The sequence below is a fragment of the Echeneis naucrates genome, chromosome 4 (genome assembly GCF_900963305.1).
Source record: "Echeneis naucrates chromosome 4, fEcheNa1.1, whole genome shotgun sequence".
Taxonomy (NCBI): Eukaryota; Metazoa; Chordata; class Actinopteri; order Carangiformes; family Echeneidae; genus Echeneis; species Echeneis naucrates.
Window position 1 is genome coordinate 19,083,829 of NC_042514.1, and position 15,276 is coordinate 19,099,104.

The 15,276-nt window shown below is 39.0% G+C and overlaps 1 protein-coding gene across 3 annotated transcripts in view; it reads right to left on the minus strand.

The window, feature by feature from the left end:
• Positions 1 to 11,410, minus strand: part of sgip1a (SH3GL interacting endocytic adaptor 1a) — a 51,925-nt gene extending 40,515 nt beyond the window's left edge. For all 3 annotated transcript variants that reach the window (XM_029500244.1, XM_029500245.1, XM_029500242.1), the window contains exons 1-2: positions 11,297 to 11,410; positions 10,505 to 10,549 (exon numbers count right to left, since the gene is read on the minus strand). In XM_029500244.1, coding sequence (XP_029356104.1) covers positions 10,505 to 10,514 — 10 coding nt within the window. In that variant the 5' untranslated portion in view covers positions 10,515 to 10,549; positions 11,297 to 11,410. The remainder of the gene's footprint in view (positions 1 to 10,504; positions 10,550 to 11,296) is intronic.
• Positions 11,411 to 15,276: the final 3,866 nt, after the last annotated feature.

Sequence of the window (15,276 nt, forward strand, 5' to 3'; positions counted from 1 at the left end):
ACTCACAGACTGTTGCTTCTCTGAAAACAAAATACAGGTCTCAGCTCAACATTGAGCATGTCTTGAGTGGCAGTTTCATGCCTGCAACCCCATTTTGAGAGGATGTGCAGTGCCAAACAGGCACATTGCAGCCACTAATACAGGGAAAGTTCTCTTGTTTTTGTTTTTTGCACAGACTGCAAATGAAACACAATTTCATTATTTGACTACTGTACTTTTTGTTTTTGATTCAAGATATCAGTTATGATGGCACAACTGCACTCTTATTTTCTTTTTGAACTTGGTGTTGATGTTTTATAAAATGGAATTTTAATTAATTAATTTGTCAAGATTTTTGTTGGGGCAACAGGGTAAAGTGGGGCTTGAAAATCCCCACTTGACCCCACTCGAAGTGGGGAATGACCAAAAAAGTTTGAGAACCACTGGTTCTCGGCCAGCCAGTCACAGTGTAATAAAGATTAATTCAGTAACATCCTGTTTACTAACAGTGCTCACGTAATTTGTGAAACTTCCCTTGGTGGGGAAAACCAGATATAAATTTACAGTACCCACAAAACATGGCCTGGTTTCAATAACACTGTGTCCCAGGAGCAAGAAAGCAGATGTACATTTTATTTTAAGCCAAAAAGATATATAAAGAGGTTAATGATGTAAAATATTAGGGGGTTACCTCATGTAAACACAAAAGCACAGTCCTGATGCAATACTTATTTCAGTTTCTAAATTCTAGCAAGCAATACTATTTGCAGGGAGCGGTATGACTCGCAAGTGAGAAAAGGAAAAAAAAAAATGCACCTTGTCATTCTGGGGATAAAAAGCCCACAGCATGGACGGAGACGAGTTTGTTCAACAATTTCCATTTGTGTTTATTGCAAATCACCCTTGAGCAACCACCCCCCCCCCCCCCCCCAAAAAAAAAAAAACAAAAACAAAAAACAAACCTTTAGTTCTTTTTTTAGATCTAGTTACACAATCTAAATATGTTATATAAAAGATTAAAAAAAAAAAAAAAAAGACAGCAAGACATTACCATTCCTGTATCACTGACACCAACTATAGATTGTTAACACTGTGGTAAAATGAGGGGAGTAACTTCCTTTTCCCTCCCTTCTAATTTGGACAAACTGCTCTCTGGCCACATAGGTCTAACCCAACCCATGTGTTTTGGGAGGGTTTAAAATGAGTAAAAGATGTAAAATGACCAAATATCAATCTTTCCCATTCCCCCAACAATATTGTCAACGAGGCACTGAATGTCTGAAAAGAAGTTAGTGGTTGGCAGGAGGGACTGAGTCTGCGGTGTAATAAGAAATACTAATGTCTTTGCCTATCTTTCCTGTGTTTCACTCTTCCATATTACTTAATGGACCAAAAGCAAGAGAGCATCACTATATGACCACTGGGAGTTGAGAGGCAGCAGACAGGTTCATAGTAGAAGGGCTTTTTCCTCTCACCTCCGCCTTCAATACTTCCAAGCAAAGAACTAATCCTTCAACAAGTAATCTCAGAGTAGAAATTCAGCTGCACATTAACTGAACTCAAATATTTATGTAGCCATAAAACACAAAGCAAAACAAAAAAAACAACAAAAAACTGAAATGGTCAAATGTTATTGGAAAAGTATGGGCTGATGTGGAGGAATTCCTATGAGGATACAAGTTGTGAAAATGATTATCTGTCAGGCAAGCTGAAATATATCAAAACTACAAAGCTCAGCAACTAAGCAGATTGCATACCATGAAGAACGGCAAAGTTTTCAACTGAAAGAGGGCTCCTTTTCCACGTACCTGATGAACCTGAACAATTTGCTGACTGAGAAACACAAAACTGTATCATACAAACTAAACAACAGAAATCTTTTGTATCCATCCTGCGTTATAGAAGCATTGTCTCTATTCTGAGCAGCGTACGACCAACACTTCTTTCAGTGCTGGCAGTACATTACCTTTCTACTCTTTCATTGCTCCTCAGCAATCTTACACCGGGACAACAAATGACAGGTGCTCTTTATCATGTGGTTCAGTTTCACTAATGTGCATACATCTCTCAGTTGCAGTCTTCTCTGTACTCATGTCTCATGCCCTCTCCTTTCCCTCCTCATCTGTGATATCGTGAAAATCAATGGTTCTTCTATTCTGTGTCTGCTAATGAAATCCTATCAGCTATGAGTCATCCATCTGATGGCTGCTGGGACAACAATTGGTTGAAGGACCAACTTTTCAACATCCCAAACAGACTCGTATGCACTCTTCCATGGGCATGTTACGAATAAACTGACATTAACACTAAAATCTGACAATGTCCAAAATGCCCATATTAAAGTGACTGTAAGGCACAAATTCCTTTATATCTGGCAAACATAAATATTCAAATACAGTAGTTAGAGTTTTGTTAAATAAATACTGACCAGTAGAACAGTAGGGATATATGCAATCATCTTATTGCAAAGTTACTTTTGTAGTCAAAAACGTTTTGGTACATGTTTTGAAGAGATATCTTTGGAAGTTAGCATGATAACCAACTGGCATTGGCCATTTTGTCTCATGACACCACTTTGTACCTCAAGAGGTACAAAATATAGATAATGATTCACTGTTGCGTCAACCCCAACTTCAATGCCAGCAATTTCTTTGGAGAATGAATTTGACAGCTTGCCAGCTCTTATACACAGCCCTTTGAGGTTATCATTTTGGTTGGATTTTCTAACTTAGAGGGAACTGTTTGGATCAACATAATCAGTTTTTCTGTAAACATATTGACTCTAGGATATCAGGGAGAACAGCCAACTTCACCTTCCACGTACACGGAGAAGCTGTGTAGAATGTGTAAAGACTTAAGACCTTCAATACCTCAAGCCCGGTCAAAAAAGCCCAACAAAGACAAATTTGTTTCTGAAAAAAAAAAAAAAAAGCCAGCAGTATCACCTCAGACACCACCAACCCAAGCCACCGATTGTTTGAACCACCGCCATCAGGCGAACAGTTCAGAGCAATAAAGGCAAGCGCAAAAAGTCTGAGGAACAGCTTCCATATATTATGATTATTTTTTATTTGTTTTTTTTACAGCAGTTTTAACTAGAAAATCCAGGAAAGGGCATATGCAGTATCAAAAACCAGATTCTCTTAAATTTAAATTGTAATTTTTAACTCCAGTCTTTGCCTGCCAAGACATGCTTCAGAATTACATAAACATAACATACATAAACATAAACTCTTTGGAACTTGCTGATATCTATAAGACCATCCTTCAATCACATGCATCCATTTAAAATGAAAAGATGTATGAAAACTGGATAGTCAAGTGTGGGTGGTATTCAAGCACTTGAAGAAATTTTAAAGAATAGGAGAAATTAAGGACAAAATAGGACTGGAAGGCCAAGAAAACTTCTGATATGAAAGAAAGAAAAATCGGATGTGTTTCTGTAATCTTCTTTGAGTGACCAGAAATTTTTGTGTACAGTCATTACCCATGAAAATTCGTTTTATGAAGATTCAGAGTTACGAAAAGGCAGCGCCGCAAGTAAGAATTATGTTTGGAATGCTCCCCCTGCTGACTGTGAATTTTTCTCTGCACGCCTCTTCTGCTTAGTACGAATTTTGCTGCTACCCATGCCACGCAGCACTGCAGCCTACGCCACCCCAGCATCACAGTTGACCTAACCCTTAAGCACCAAGACATGCTCTGCTCTGAACAAACAACTTATGAACAAATAATACTATACACACAGAGACATATATATGTAGAGAGAGAGATAGAGTATAGAAATAAAAAGCCTGAAATTCTCATCAGAAATTATCAATGCAAACAACACCATCCTGCACACATGCCATATGCAGCTGGTGAGACACGCTATGTTTCTCCCTTTAATTACAACCTCAAAATACTTAGTTCATCCCTCTTTCATCATTCACATCTCTCTCAGCCCTAAAACCTTTCAATCCCTCCCTCATTACTACATCTCTCAACCCAACCAGTTATCAATGTACACACTGCTAATCTCTTCCTGTAGCTGTGTTGCTGCGTCACTATGCTAGTGCTTCCCCTGTTGATTGAAACTGACATCTGTTTACACTGGTCGGGCTAGCAGCCATACAGCCTATACAAATAAATGCAGTGAGTTTCAACCTTGAGACAGGGACAGATATGCCAAACAGCTGATTTGTCACACATATGTGCATGAACACAATGCCACTTTTTTCTTTATGTCACGCCATGAGCAAATATTCATAAAATGAAAGGAAGCAAGGAAGGACATGGACCCTGAAACTTACACATAAGAAATGAATGAACAGCTGATGTAAGCGGCATCTTTCTTAGCTTTTGGTCTTCGCTGCTATAGTTTTCTTAATATGATGGTTGGACAAAGATTGACGGATGGTGTGGGTTAAAATACCCCTGATAAATTGGAGATTTTCATAATCCTGATTTTTTTTTTAAGAGAGTTTTTTAGAGTGAGGTTTTGTCCAAAAAAACCCTTACAGTCCTGCACTCGTAATCCACTCCAAGTAATAATATTTCCTTGGGATTTACTGAAATGTTTTCTGGGAAACCAAGGAAATCAGTAATTGAAGTAAATGACGCAAGTTAGTGGGCACTCCAAAAAAACGCAACGCATCAGCACAGCAGTGCTGATTATACTCTCCAAAATAAAGAAAAATTACACAGAAATTTCACTACTGCAGTACCACATTTATTAATTAATAAGTATAGTCAACGAAGATTGAGCCAAACAATAAGCGTCAGTTTGGGAGCTGCATACATTATGCAGATAAGCACATTAATATTATATGGACAAATAAATCCCACTTCCCTGAGGGGTTTTCCCTTCCACCATGTCTCGTCAGTCCTTTCTCAGTAACATGAAGAACATGAGAGGAAAAGAGAAGCTTTCCTTGTCAACTGTTACTAGATTAGAAATATATTCATTTTTCCCATCTTTCCTCGCAGGAGGGTGACAGAAATTTGGGTGAACTCAAAACTGCCATGTTGAAATAATATGGAACGCCTGATACAGAAGCTAAAAATCATGACTAAATTGATATAATGTAGAGGACACCACCTTTACAAGGAAGTGACTGAACAAAATACACGCTTTTCATGATGAGCAAACTGTCGTCTCTCCCCTCCTCCTTTATTTATTTGTCTTGCCCTCTCCCTCCGGGATTCTGACTTGGATTGCTGCTGGCCATGTCTCTTTGACTCTCACGCTATCCTACTTTTCATTTTAAGTCACTTCATCTCCTTTCCTATATCCACTACCAGTCATTATGTTTGCATGCTTCTTCCTCTAAATGGTTTTAAAGCAGACTCCTCACTCTCCCATTCGATCTCCTTGCTGTGTGAGCTTGTCTCTCTCACTGTGTTTGACAGTGCATCTCTCCTTTAATTGGGAATTGGGGCTTCCTCTCCTTGCTGCACTGCTAGGGATTCTGTCAAAGAAACTTCTATGAGTGCCCCATTTTTAGTGTTTGCATCATGAAACAGAGATTGACGCATAATCGCCTCACAGGTACCTGAAGAGATCATTGTGATCTGCGTGAAAGAATCCCAACTTGAATCAGTCAAGATCAACAGGGATCTGAACTACATTTAATTGTTTCTTGCCTGAATGTTGCTTCCACTAGGGTCTATCTCTTCTCTCTTCTTGTCATAAACCATGACACAAACGCTCCATGGTGCAATTACAATGACGACATTAGTGTTGCCACACAAGAGCATCTTGTTATAATGAAACTAGAACCCATGATTAGATTTGACTACACATCTCTGACTGCAAATCATCCACTGTTTTTTTTCAGTTGGCTCCAGTAATCTCTGTGAAGGGCCATTAGGACAGAAAACATCATCGCTAGACTGTTGGTTAACTGTCTGTGCTACTGCCTGTTCGTTTTTTATTCTAGGTGTATCATTTAAATTTAAATAAACAATCAAGAAAACCAAGTAAGATTAATTGATACATGATTTGCATTGCTAGTTTTATTGTTGTTGTTGCTATTGTTTTGGGGTTTTTTTGCTAGTTATTTTTACTCTGCATGGCCCGACAGATGCTGCCACATGCACAAATACCTTACCGGTCTTAAACAGCCAATAAGATTCACACTGAATTGAATACATCATTCAATGGACCAATGGACCAGTTTGATTCCACTGTACGAGAGCCTCATCTTCCCCCAGCTGCCTCTGACACTGCATTACAAAAACATGTTTATCAGTCTTTGAATCTTGGGCATCATTACATAAGCTTGTGTGTGTGTGTGTGCGCGCATGCAAGAGAGAACAAGAGAGACTGTGTGGGTGTGTCTGCATAGAGAACTGCATGGAATTCGGAAGGGCCGCTGTCCTGTTGTCTATGTCTATGAAAGAATGAATTAGGTGCTAGGAAGAGTGCAAACAAGAACAAGCCAATTAATTTTGACCGCTTTCCCTTTGCCTCCTTCTTTCTGAGTCTCGGGTCCATTTGTGTCATTGTTGTGGGAAAGTTCATGTGGATCTCTGTCAAGCTTACTGTCGAGCACAACCACAATGGACCCATTCCACTGTGACACATCTGACAATGAGCTTTCCTCTGCAGTTCCACACTGTGAGGAAGACACATCCAAACATTTACTTTGATAATTGAACAAACGTATATGCGGACAAGTTTTGCATGTCAGTCTCATCTGATGTTGTATTAGTATCCATATTCACACTGATGTTATTAATAGCAAAAGCCAGTGACTGAGACTTCTCTATAATACAGAAGTAGCCTTGTCTATTACTTCCTCTTTATTTGTATATACTTCAATTAAGATAATGTCTTATATTGCTTTTGTACATGGCTGAAAAATATGTTGGGATTTAATTTTGTTTTTGCACTTGACTATAATGTGTCAGATTAAAATCATTCTTCTTTGGGTATAAAAGAAAAGAAAAGAAAAGAAAAGAAAAAAAAGAACCGGTAGTAGCATTTAAGTAATTGTTTGAACACACTACACCACAGGAAATTTTATGGAGTCTAAAGAGTGTGTCCATGTATGTATACAGGTTTTATATGCAAAAACAAAGGTGGATGGATACATTTATACAGTGTCTTTGGAGACTAAGATTAGACTAAAACTAGGACAAACATGAAATAACACTAACACTTAGGATGGAGAATAACTGGCCTGGATCATTATGTATGGCAAGGACATACAATTCTGCATTTCACTTTCAGAGATTATACACTGTTCTGTTTCATATCATCACAAAACCTCTCCTAGGCTACTGAGGGCTGTTTCCAACACATCAGCCCACAAGTTATTTGTTTGGGCCAATGGCAAAACACTAACTTTCCCAGTTGGGTCTGTGGTGAAAAGCACTGTAGCAATGAAGAAGCAGGATTTTTATGTTTTAGTGCCGGGCCTAACCAACCAAATACCCATCCATTCAGAAATCACGAACAAATTGCACTTAAGAGGCTCTGCCCTGGTCATTACCTTAACAGACATGAGTCAGCATCATAGTTCTTACCTTGGAAAAACATATTGCCCTCAGAGTGAGACTAAAAACCTGGTTTGTAAGAGCTGACTGAGGAAATGCTCAGTTTGTGACATGACTGATATTTCCAAAAGGCTTCCTGAAAAATAGGTTTATGCTTTTTGCCTGTCTGTATGCTATTCGCCTTGTATGACAAAGGCTAAACAAAGTATTGCCTTCACAATCCACCATTAGATTATGACAACATAACATTACATTTACTAACTGAGAACCCCCTCCAAGAGAAGCAAATAATTACTAAACCATCTGTTTTGCAGGTAAGGTAATAGTCCATTGAAGGAATGAAGGAAAGTCCACCATAAGGCCTAGTGTTCCAGTCAGGCAAGATATAAATACTGGATTTGCCTGTGACAGTGTGATTTCTGCAGCTAACTGGGATTAAGATACTACGACGCTGAAGGCCTACTAGTGGCCATTACAGTCTGTAGTTGTCAGACAAAATTGTCAGGTTGTCCACTTTTGACAGCACATGCAAATTTTGCTGTTCTTAGAGTTATAAGTGCTGGATAGGATTAATATCCATAATAGCACTACACTGAGAGAACAGAGTCTAACTGTTAATAAGATTTGTTTTCAATACAAGTAATACAATGTATGCAAATAGAAATTCCTTTATTATACTTCACTGTCTTGATCATCAGTTAGCCTACTCCTTACAGCTCCCTTGCTACACAGCACAATTACCTAGAGATCAGTCTCTATTGAAACAAACCCCACAAAGGCACAAGCTGATTTGCTGTATGCAAGTTTTCATTTGGAATTTAGAAAGCAAATCTGTCAAACAGTTACTGACACAAATCATTAGATGTATGCCTCTGTCTTTATAATTAAGAAATCATCCCATGTGTTCTTCAGCACCGTGTTACCCAGGGACAGCCATGCTGGCCATGGCATGGGGCTTTAAAAAGCAGAACTAACAAGGATTAACATCCAATTTTAACACCTGACTGTAATCCTGCCCTCGCACAGTTCATGTTAAGCCTTTGCTACCCATGCTAATGAAAAGGAAGCTGCTCGCAGACAGACAGGGTTTTTTTCCTCCCTTTTCTCTGCAACTGTTACCTAACAACTCGGCTCGTGACAAAAGCAGACGATGACAGGATAGCACAGTTGCAGGGGAGGGGCTTCCCTTATCATTTGTTATGGTAAAGATAGAGAATCCTTTATTGTGTAAAAAATGTAACTGAATGATTTGTTCAGTGTCGTGCAATGCAAGAGACATTAAAGACCATCTAAAATACCTATTGACATCCATGCATCTGAAAACTTCAAATTTTGGTTGATCATTAACTACTGGTTGTTGTGCTGTCTATTTCCCTTAAAGAGTCAATATTGAAAATTATATTATCCATCTGCACAGTCAGCATGAGCATATCATTGTGCATAAGGTAGAAGTACAAGCACAGCTCTGTCCATCTGTGACAAGCTTTATATATTGCATTTATCATCTAATTTACAACCTACAGAGAACTTTGAATTTTTTATAATGATGTGTACATTGCAAGCAGTGAATCTGTTGTAATCATTGTCATTGCAGTGGGTTCTACACTGTCAACTTGACTGCAGTAGCAGGGCAATCTAACACACCATTATCAGATATTGAGGAAAGACATTCATTGTTGTTTTCAACAAGGTACTTCAAATAATTTCAATGTCATTCAGTCATTTAAATTTAGACCTCCTCTGACTTGCCACAGCAGTAATCACAGGCTTTTATTTAGCAAACATGGGTGGCTAACATTAGCAATGAATGGGAAAGAGAAACAATATAAATCCTGGTCTCTTACGAATAAGAAATTCATATTGACTTCTTGACAGTTATCAAAGTCATCATTGCTGCAACATAAACACTTTCTGCAAACCAAATTTTGCTGAAAACTGAAAGCTGTGCTAGCATAGGGTTAGGATATACATAAAAGCATCTTGGACTGCATCTACAGAAACATGTATCACGTATAAAAATTACTTTTAAACTATGAATTAAACCAAGCTTAAGGTCACCTATTTAACACAAGCGAAACTAGTCACTGACAGTCCAGTCTCTGGTGTGAAAGGGTGAGAAACCAAAACAAGTAAAGATCATCATATCCAAACACTTGGATAGACAAACACAAACACAAACAACCACACAACCAGCTAATGAGATTCCTCTTCAGAGGACACACTGGCATTCAGGTAATTTAGCCAGACGCACTTTAATAAACAGACTTAAATGGCATCAATTCATCATTAGTTTTTAAGTACAGGATGCCTGAAAAAGGAAGAAATAACCTCTGAAACCATGAGAAACAAATGGATAGGTGCTTCTGCATGACAGCTGGAGAGCGGTAAGAATTCATCCCTCCATCATTGGCCTTCCTATTGATGATGTCATCAATTAAAGGGGAATGATACTAGAACGGTCATTTTGATTCTGTTTTTCTTCCTTGCAATTAATCCAACAGAGATGGATCAGGCCAACCATGGGTGGGTTCTTAAGTACATGTGAATCCATGTGAATAGATATATAAACCACACCTGAATGTCAATGCAGCCAGAAAAGATACACAGCAGAGTATTTAGAGTAGACCATACAAAGAGAATTTATACAAGTGAGCCAGCTGGGCACGTAAGCCCTCCTGCACAATAAATCCAAATAATCCTATACGATGGCAAGCGGGAGAAGGGTGGTGTGTGTGTGTGTGTGTGGGGTGGGGGGGTTCTCAGACATATACACACACACACACTCACAAAAGATACACACGGTTGAATTAGCCTCACCATTGTGTCTCTGAGGACAGACATTCAGTGGCTGTGCCTTTTTTTAACATGCAAGTCACCGGAATGTATGTACTCAAAATAGCAGGGCAGCTTATGACATTTGAACCTTCAAACACATACATCTTCAAAGCTTTCAGTGGATGAACTGCCATGTAACAAGGACATAAAAGAAGATTGCTTTGAAATTCAACAGAAAAAGCGCAATAGTTAAAAATATTCATCTTACCTTCCATCATGGTTGCAGATTTGCATTCCTCTAATGCCAAGGATCCTGAAATGTAAAGGGGAGGTATGGGGAGATGGAGATAGAGAAGAGGCCCCCAGTTATCAGAGAGATACAGTAAAATTGATGGACAGTAGAGGAGCTGTGTTCGTGTGGCTAACGCCCTGGCTAACTGTGAGCTTCCGTCACCTCAGACGTCGCCTGTCAACTAGTCTAGGAGAGAGAGATGCACAGAGAGATAGAGAGAGAAGAGGAAGAGGAGGGGTAGGGGCCTAGCCCAAGCTAGCTGCTGATCAGACCTGGGCTTAAGCCATGGATGCTGCTACTGCTGGTGCTGCTGCGGCTCTAACCTACACGTTCAACCGAGGATGCTGAGAGGTGGGGGAAAGCTAAGTGGAGGAAAAAAAATAAATAAATAAAAGACGCAGGGTAGAGAGAGACCAGGAGGCGGGAGACTGAGAGGGAGGGAGGGCTGTGGGTGTGTGTTGGGGAAGGGGGTGGTAATGTTGAGGGGGCGGAGTTAGTTTGCTGAGGTCACAGATGGCCTCAGCCTATCCAAGCATGTCTCTGTGCAGTCACATGGCTTACAGCTTGACTCTCCTGACAGTATGGCCCAAGGGAACTCTAGATTAATAACCTCTCTTGTGGTACACATAAGTGGCCCAATGTGCACACCCCAGACATGTGTGTGTGTATTTAGTGTATAGATAGAGACAAAGCCAATATATACAGGGTAAATACAAAAGATAGAGCAGATAGACAGTCTGACACATGCAGCCTTCCCCTTTATCCTACCTTATGTCAGTGCAGTGTGCTGAGCCTGCCCAGTGGTAAAAGCCATTAATCATATGCTGCGGGAGAGAACAACACACAGACTTGAGGCAAATGACAACCCATGCTGACGACGTTCACACAAAGACTCTATATTAACTCGCCAGTGCACAAAATGCAAGCCTGCTGCACAGTGACTATTCCTGTCGTAGCTGCTTGTGTGTGCCTGCGCATGTGTCCCCACCCTCCTTGGATTATTGGGATGGTTTCATTTGCCCTCACTTTCTCTCCTCTTGTCCCTGTTCCTTCCCACCTTCCTTCTATCTGCCAGCCTATTTCAATCCCTGTCTTGTTTTGCCTGTGTGCTTTCCCAATGCACCGGGACCTGGATCGATCAATGTGACGTCATAGCAACGCAGTCTACAGCTGCAACCAACTAGGAGGAAGGGCTGATGACAGACCAGCCCACCGAAGAGGGCTCTGTGCCTGTTGTGTATATATGTGTTGATTAATTTTGTGCGAGACAGTGGAGATGGAGAGAGGGAGTGAATGAGAGGGAGAGCAGATGTAAATGTTTATAAGGGAAAACCTCAGAGCAGTGGAGACTGACAATTAGGTAAACCTACAAAAAAACCAAACAAACAAACAAACAAAGGAAAGACTGAAGTGATACTTAAAAAATACAGACAGAAATTAGTGCTAGGATTATCATTTTGATGTTAGGTACAGTGGAAGCGCTCATTTTAATCATAGTGGCATTCTGTATTATGTATATTAAGTATATAAGATACATTATTGACCTTATTTTTTCTCAAATATTTGGTAGATTAAAATTTAACAGTTCAGCAAGAAAAAAATAATACATACATATATACATATATATATATATATATATATATATATATATATATATAAAAAGGAAGGAAGCAATTAATATAGTATGAGGAAAAATAAAATGAATAAAAATGTAATGGCATTACCAAATGTTGGAAAAACTTTATTTAAATTAGAGCTATTTTATGTTAAATTTAACCACTGATTTTTGCTATGTACATTTCCAGAGACGAAACTTAACTTCATAATAAACTTTTATTATAAAGATATTAATCTGTGTATTATTACTCCCGAAATAACTCCCAAAAATGAAGCTACATATAAATAAATAAATAAATAAATAAATAAATAAATAAATAATTTCCTTTTAGTTGTTTTGAAGGCAGAGCCTACTCATGTAGATGAAAACCAGTATAAATGACTGTATAAGTTTACAGGGTATGCGGTGTGTGCCATTCTTTTTACGAATCCAGCCATGTCCATGCACAGTGAATTCTTTCCAGTCATGCAGATTTGCTTTAACACAGATATTTCTCTTATGCTGCCTCATTCTGTTACTTCCCATTGCCTCCTTTTATCCTGCGTTTTCTTGCCTTGTTTCTTTTAACACCTAGCAGATGCTCCCAATGAGGGGGTCCCCACCCTCAAACCCTGCCCCTTTTAACCCCTCCCCCTTGTTCTGTCTTCACTCCATGCAATCCAAATCTGTGCTAAATATGTTTTTCCCTGTCCCCCTTTGGTAAATTTTCTTCTCTTCTTTCACATCTACACCATCTTTTCTGTTCTCTCCATCTCTATGTCCTTCTCCAATCCAATATGAAATTCCCATTCACTCCCAATCATTTCCTTTTGTTGCAAGGCAACCTGCATATTCTCCTGCACTGCCATCTAGTGTGAGAACCATGAGAGATCTTTACCACCTCTTTCCTGAAGGGTTAAAAAGCATTGTATACTCTTGCTCATACATTGTGCTGTAATACCTTCAACATTGCATATTTGCCATACCTGTGAAATCTTGTTACTTGTAAACACATTGGAGAATGTATAGTGATGATCAAGCTGACCAATGCTGTGAGTGTTTAAAATGGGAGGAGGAAGGGAGGAGGATTTGCTAAATAAAGCCTAATGCTCTATAAGCTCTGTTGCAGAGCTACAGTAGTAAAGAAGCCTGAATTAAGACACAACCCTTGCATTATTTACTATAAAAAGGAAGACATAATCATCTATACAACAGTAAATTGGTAAGTATTTTCAGATACAAAATAAAAGCGGTCATTGGGCAGTCCAATTTTCTTCTTTAAATACTGGTTAACAACTGCAAGTTTGCAGTTTGTTTTTTTTGTTTTTGACATATGGCATCATAAATATTTTCATTATTTACCCATCTGTCATTGGTGTAATTGGCCCAAACGCATAAAAGCACTTCCTGATTAGATATATGCCTGAGTGTGTTGTTTCAATTTATTAGGGCCTGAGCACTCAACAGTGTGAGAGCCCTAGGTTATACATTAACGATACATTATACAGAAATGCATATTGCAAAATGGCTAAACAGCCCCTTGCTCCAGATTGACACAGACAAATGAATATTGGTACACATATGTATACTGTATAATGATAAATAAAAGTGATCAAGGACAACTAATTCATTAATATCACAGCACATTTCAGCTCAGGTATCAAGAATATTGTGGTCACGAGGGGATATGGAGAAAAATATATGGATAGTAGAAAAGATATCTAGAGGGTAGCCAGAGCATGTAGCTTTACAGTATGTTGGGTCAATGAAATTGAAATAAAGAATCATTTGTTTCAGCGTTAACTCTCTCTTCTTCCAACCTGGATCCTACAAGACCAATCTTTCCCTGGACATACATTGTTCAAGTGGGTGCCTTCAGGCAGGCGCTTCAGATCCATAGACAAAAACAAATAGACAGTTTCTATCCATCTCCCATCACCTGTTTAAATGCTGCTATACTGGATTTCTGATCTAAACCACACGTTTACATTACTCATAATTACCTCAATCATTCCTCATCCATGCATCATATCCCAGATTTATGAGACATGTGCTGTATATGTCCGTGTCCGTTTACTGTTTTTCTTAGTTTAGTTTAGATTTTTGTTGTAATATCTCATATCTCTACTTTTCTTACTTTGTATATTTTGTAAATGTTTTTTGTACTGAAAAAATCTGCACTTTCAATTTTGTTGTGCAATGTTGCAGTGCCACAATAACAATGAAGATTCTGACTTTGAGTCTTACTAACTCCACCTGCCCTTCTGTCTCTGTAACTGCCTCTCTAAATGACACTTCCCCTGTGTTTCCTGGTTAACCTATTGCATGCGCACACTACAGTGAAGATACAAGCATACAAATTTACAGCCTTATCGTTGTGTTATGGCAATAGCATATAAATAAGGTTGAGAGAAAAAGGTTACACGCATGCTTCATAATACTACAGTCAAAGTCCAAACCCTGGCACACAACCCATTTCCCCAAGGAGTTGATAATAAAGAACACCTTGAAGGTATAGAAGCAAAAACTAAAGAAAGATAAAAAAAATTACCTACATCCCATCTTTACTTGTACGTTGACAATCAAAAACTTATTACTGATATACTGATAATACTGATGTGAAAGAAAGGTGTTTTACCTACTGTACTTGCCACAATGCGAAACCAGCCGGTACACAGCTCCTCAGCCATTTACAGCTCTCTCCGTGGATTTCCTGGCAGTTACTGCAGTGAGGCAGAAGATTCGACAGCAAAAGAATGACCAGAAGATGATTATGGTCTGCTGAAAAGAAGAAGAAAAAGATGGGGATGAGTAGTAACCAAGGACGCTGCGTGGCAGACTGAGGACATGCACACACACTGCACAAGCACTGATGCAGATGCCTTTGCATAAATTAATAGCAATGGCGCAAACAAACATGCACACACAACTTGTGGAGAATGGTAATGTGAAACTGCCATAAAATCCAGAAGTGTTGGGCAGTGAAAGTCAACGTGTCCTTTTTGCAGTACAGGCAGACAGACGTAATCACACATCATTCTGTGTAATCATGTGCAAATCCAGCAGTACTGACAGAAAATGTTATAAACCAAACTGAAACACTGATTTAAATTTTAATCTCTTTATCCCATGAAGTCTGCAAATTAATCAG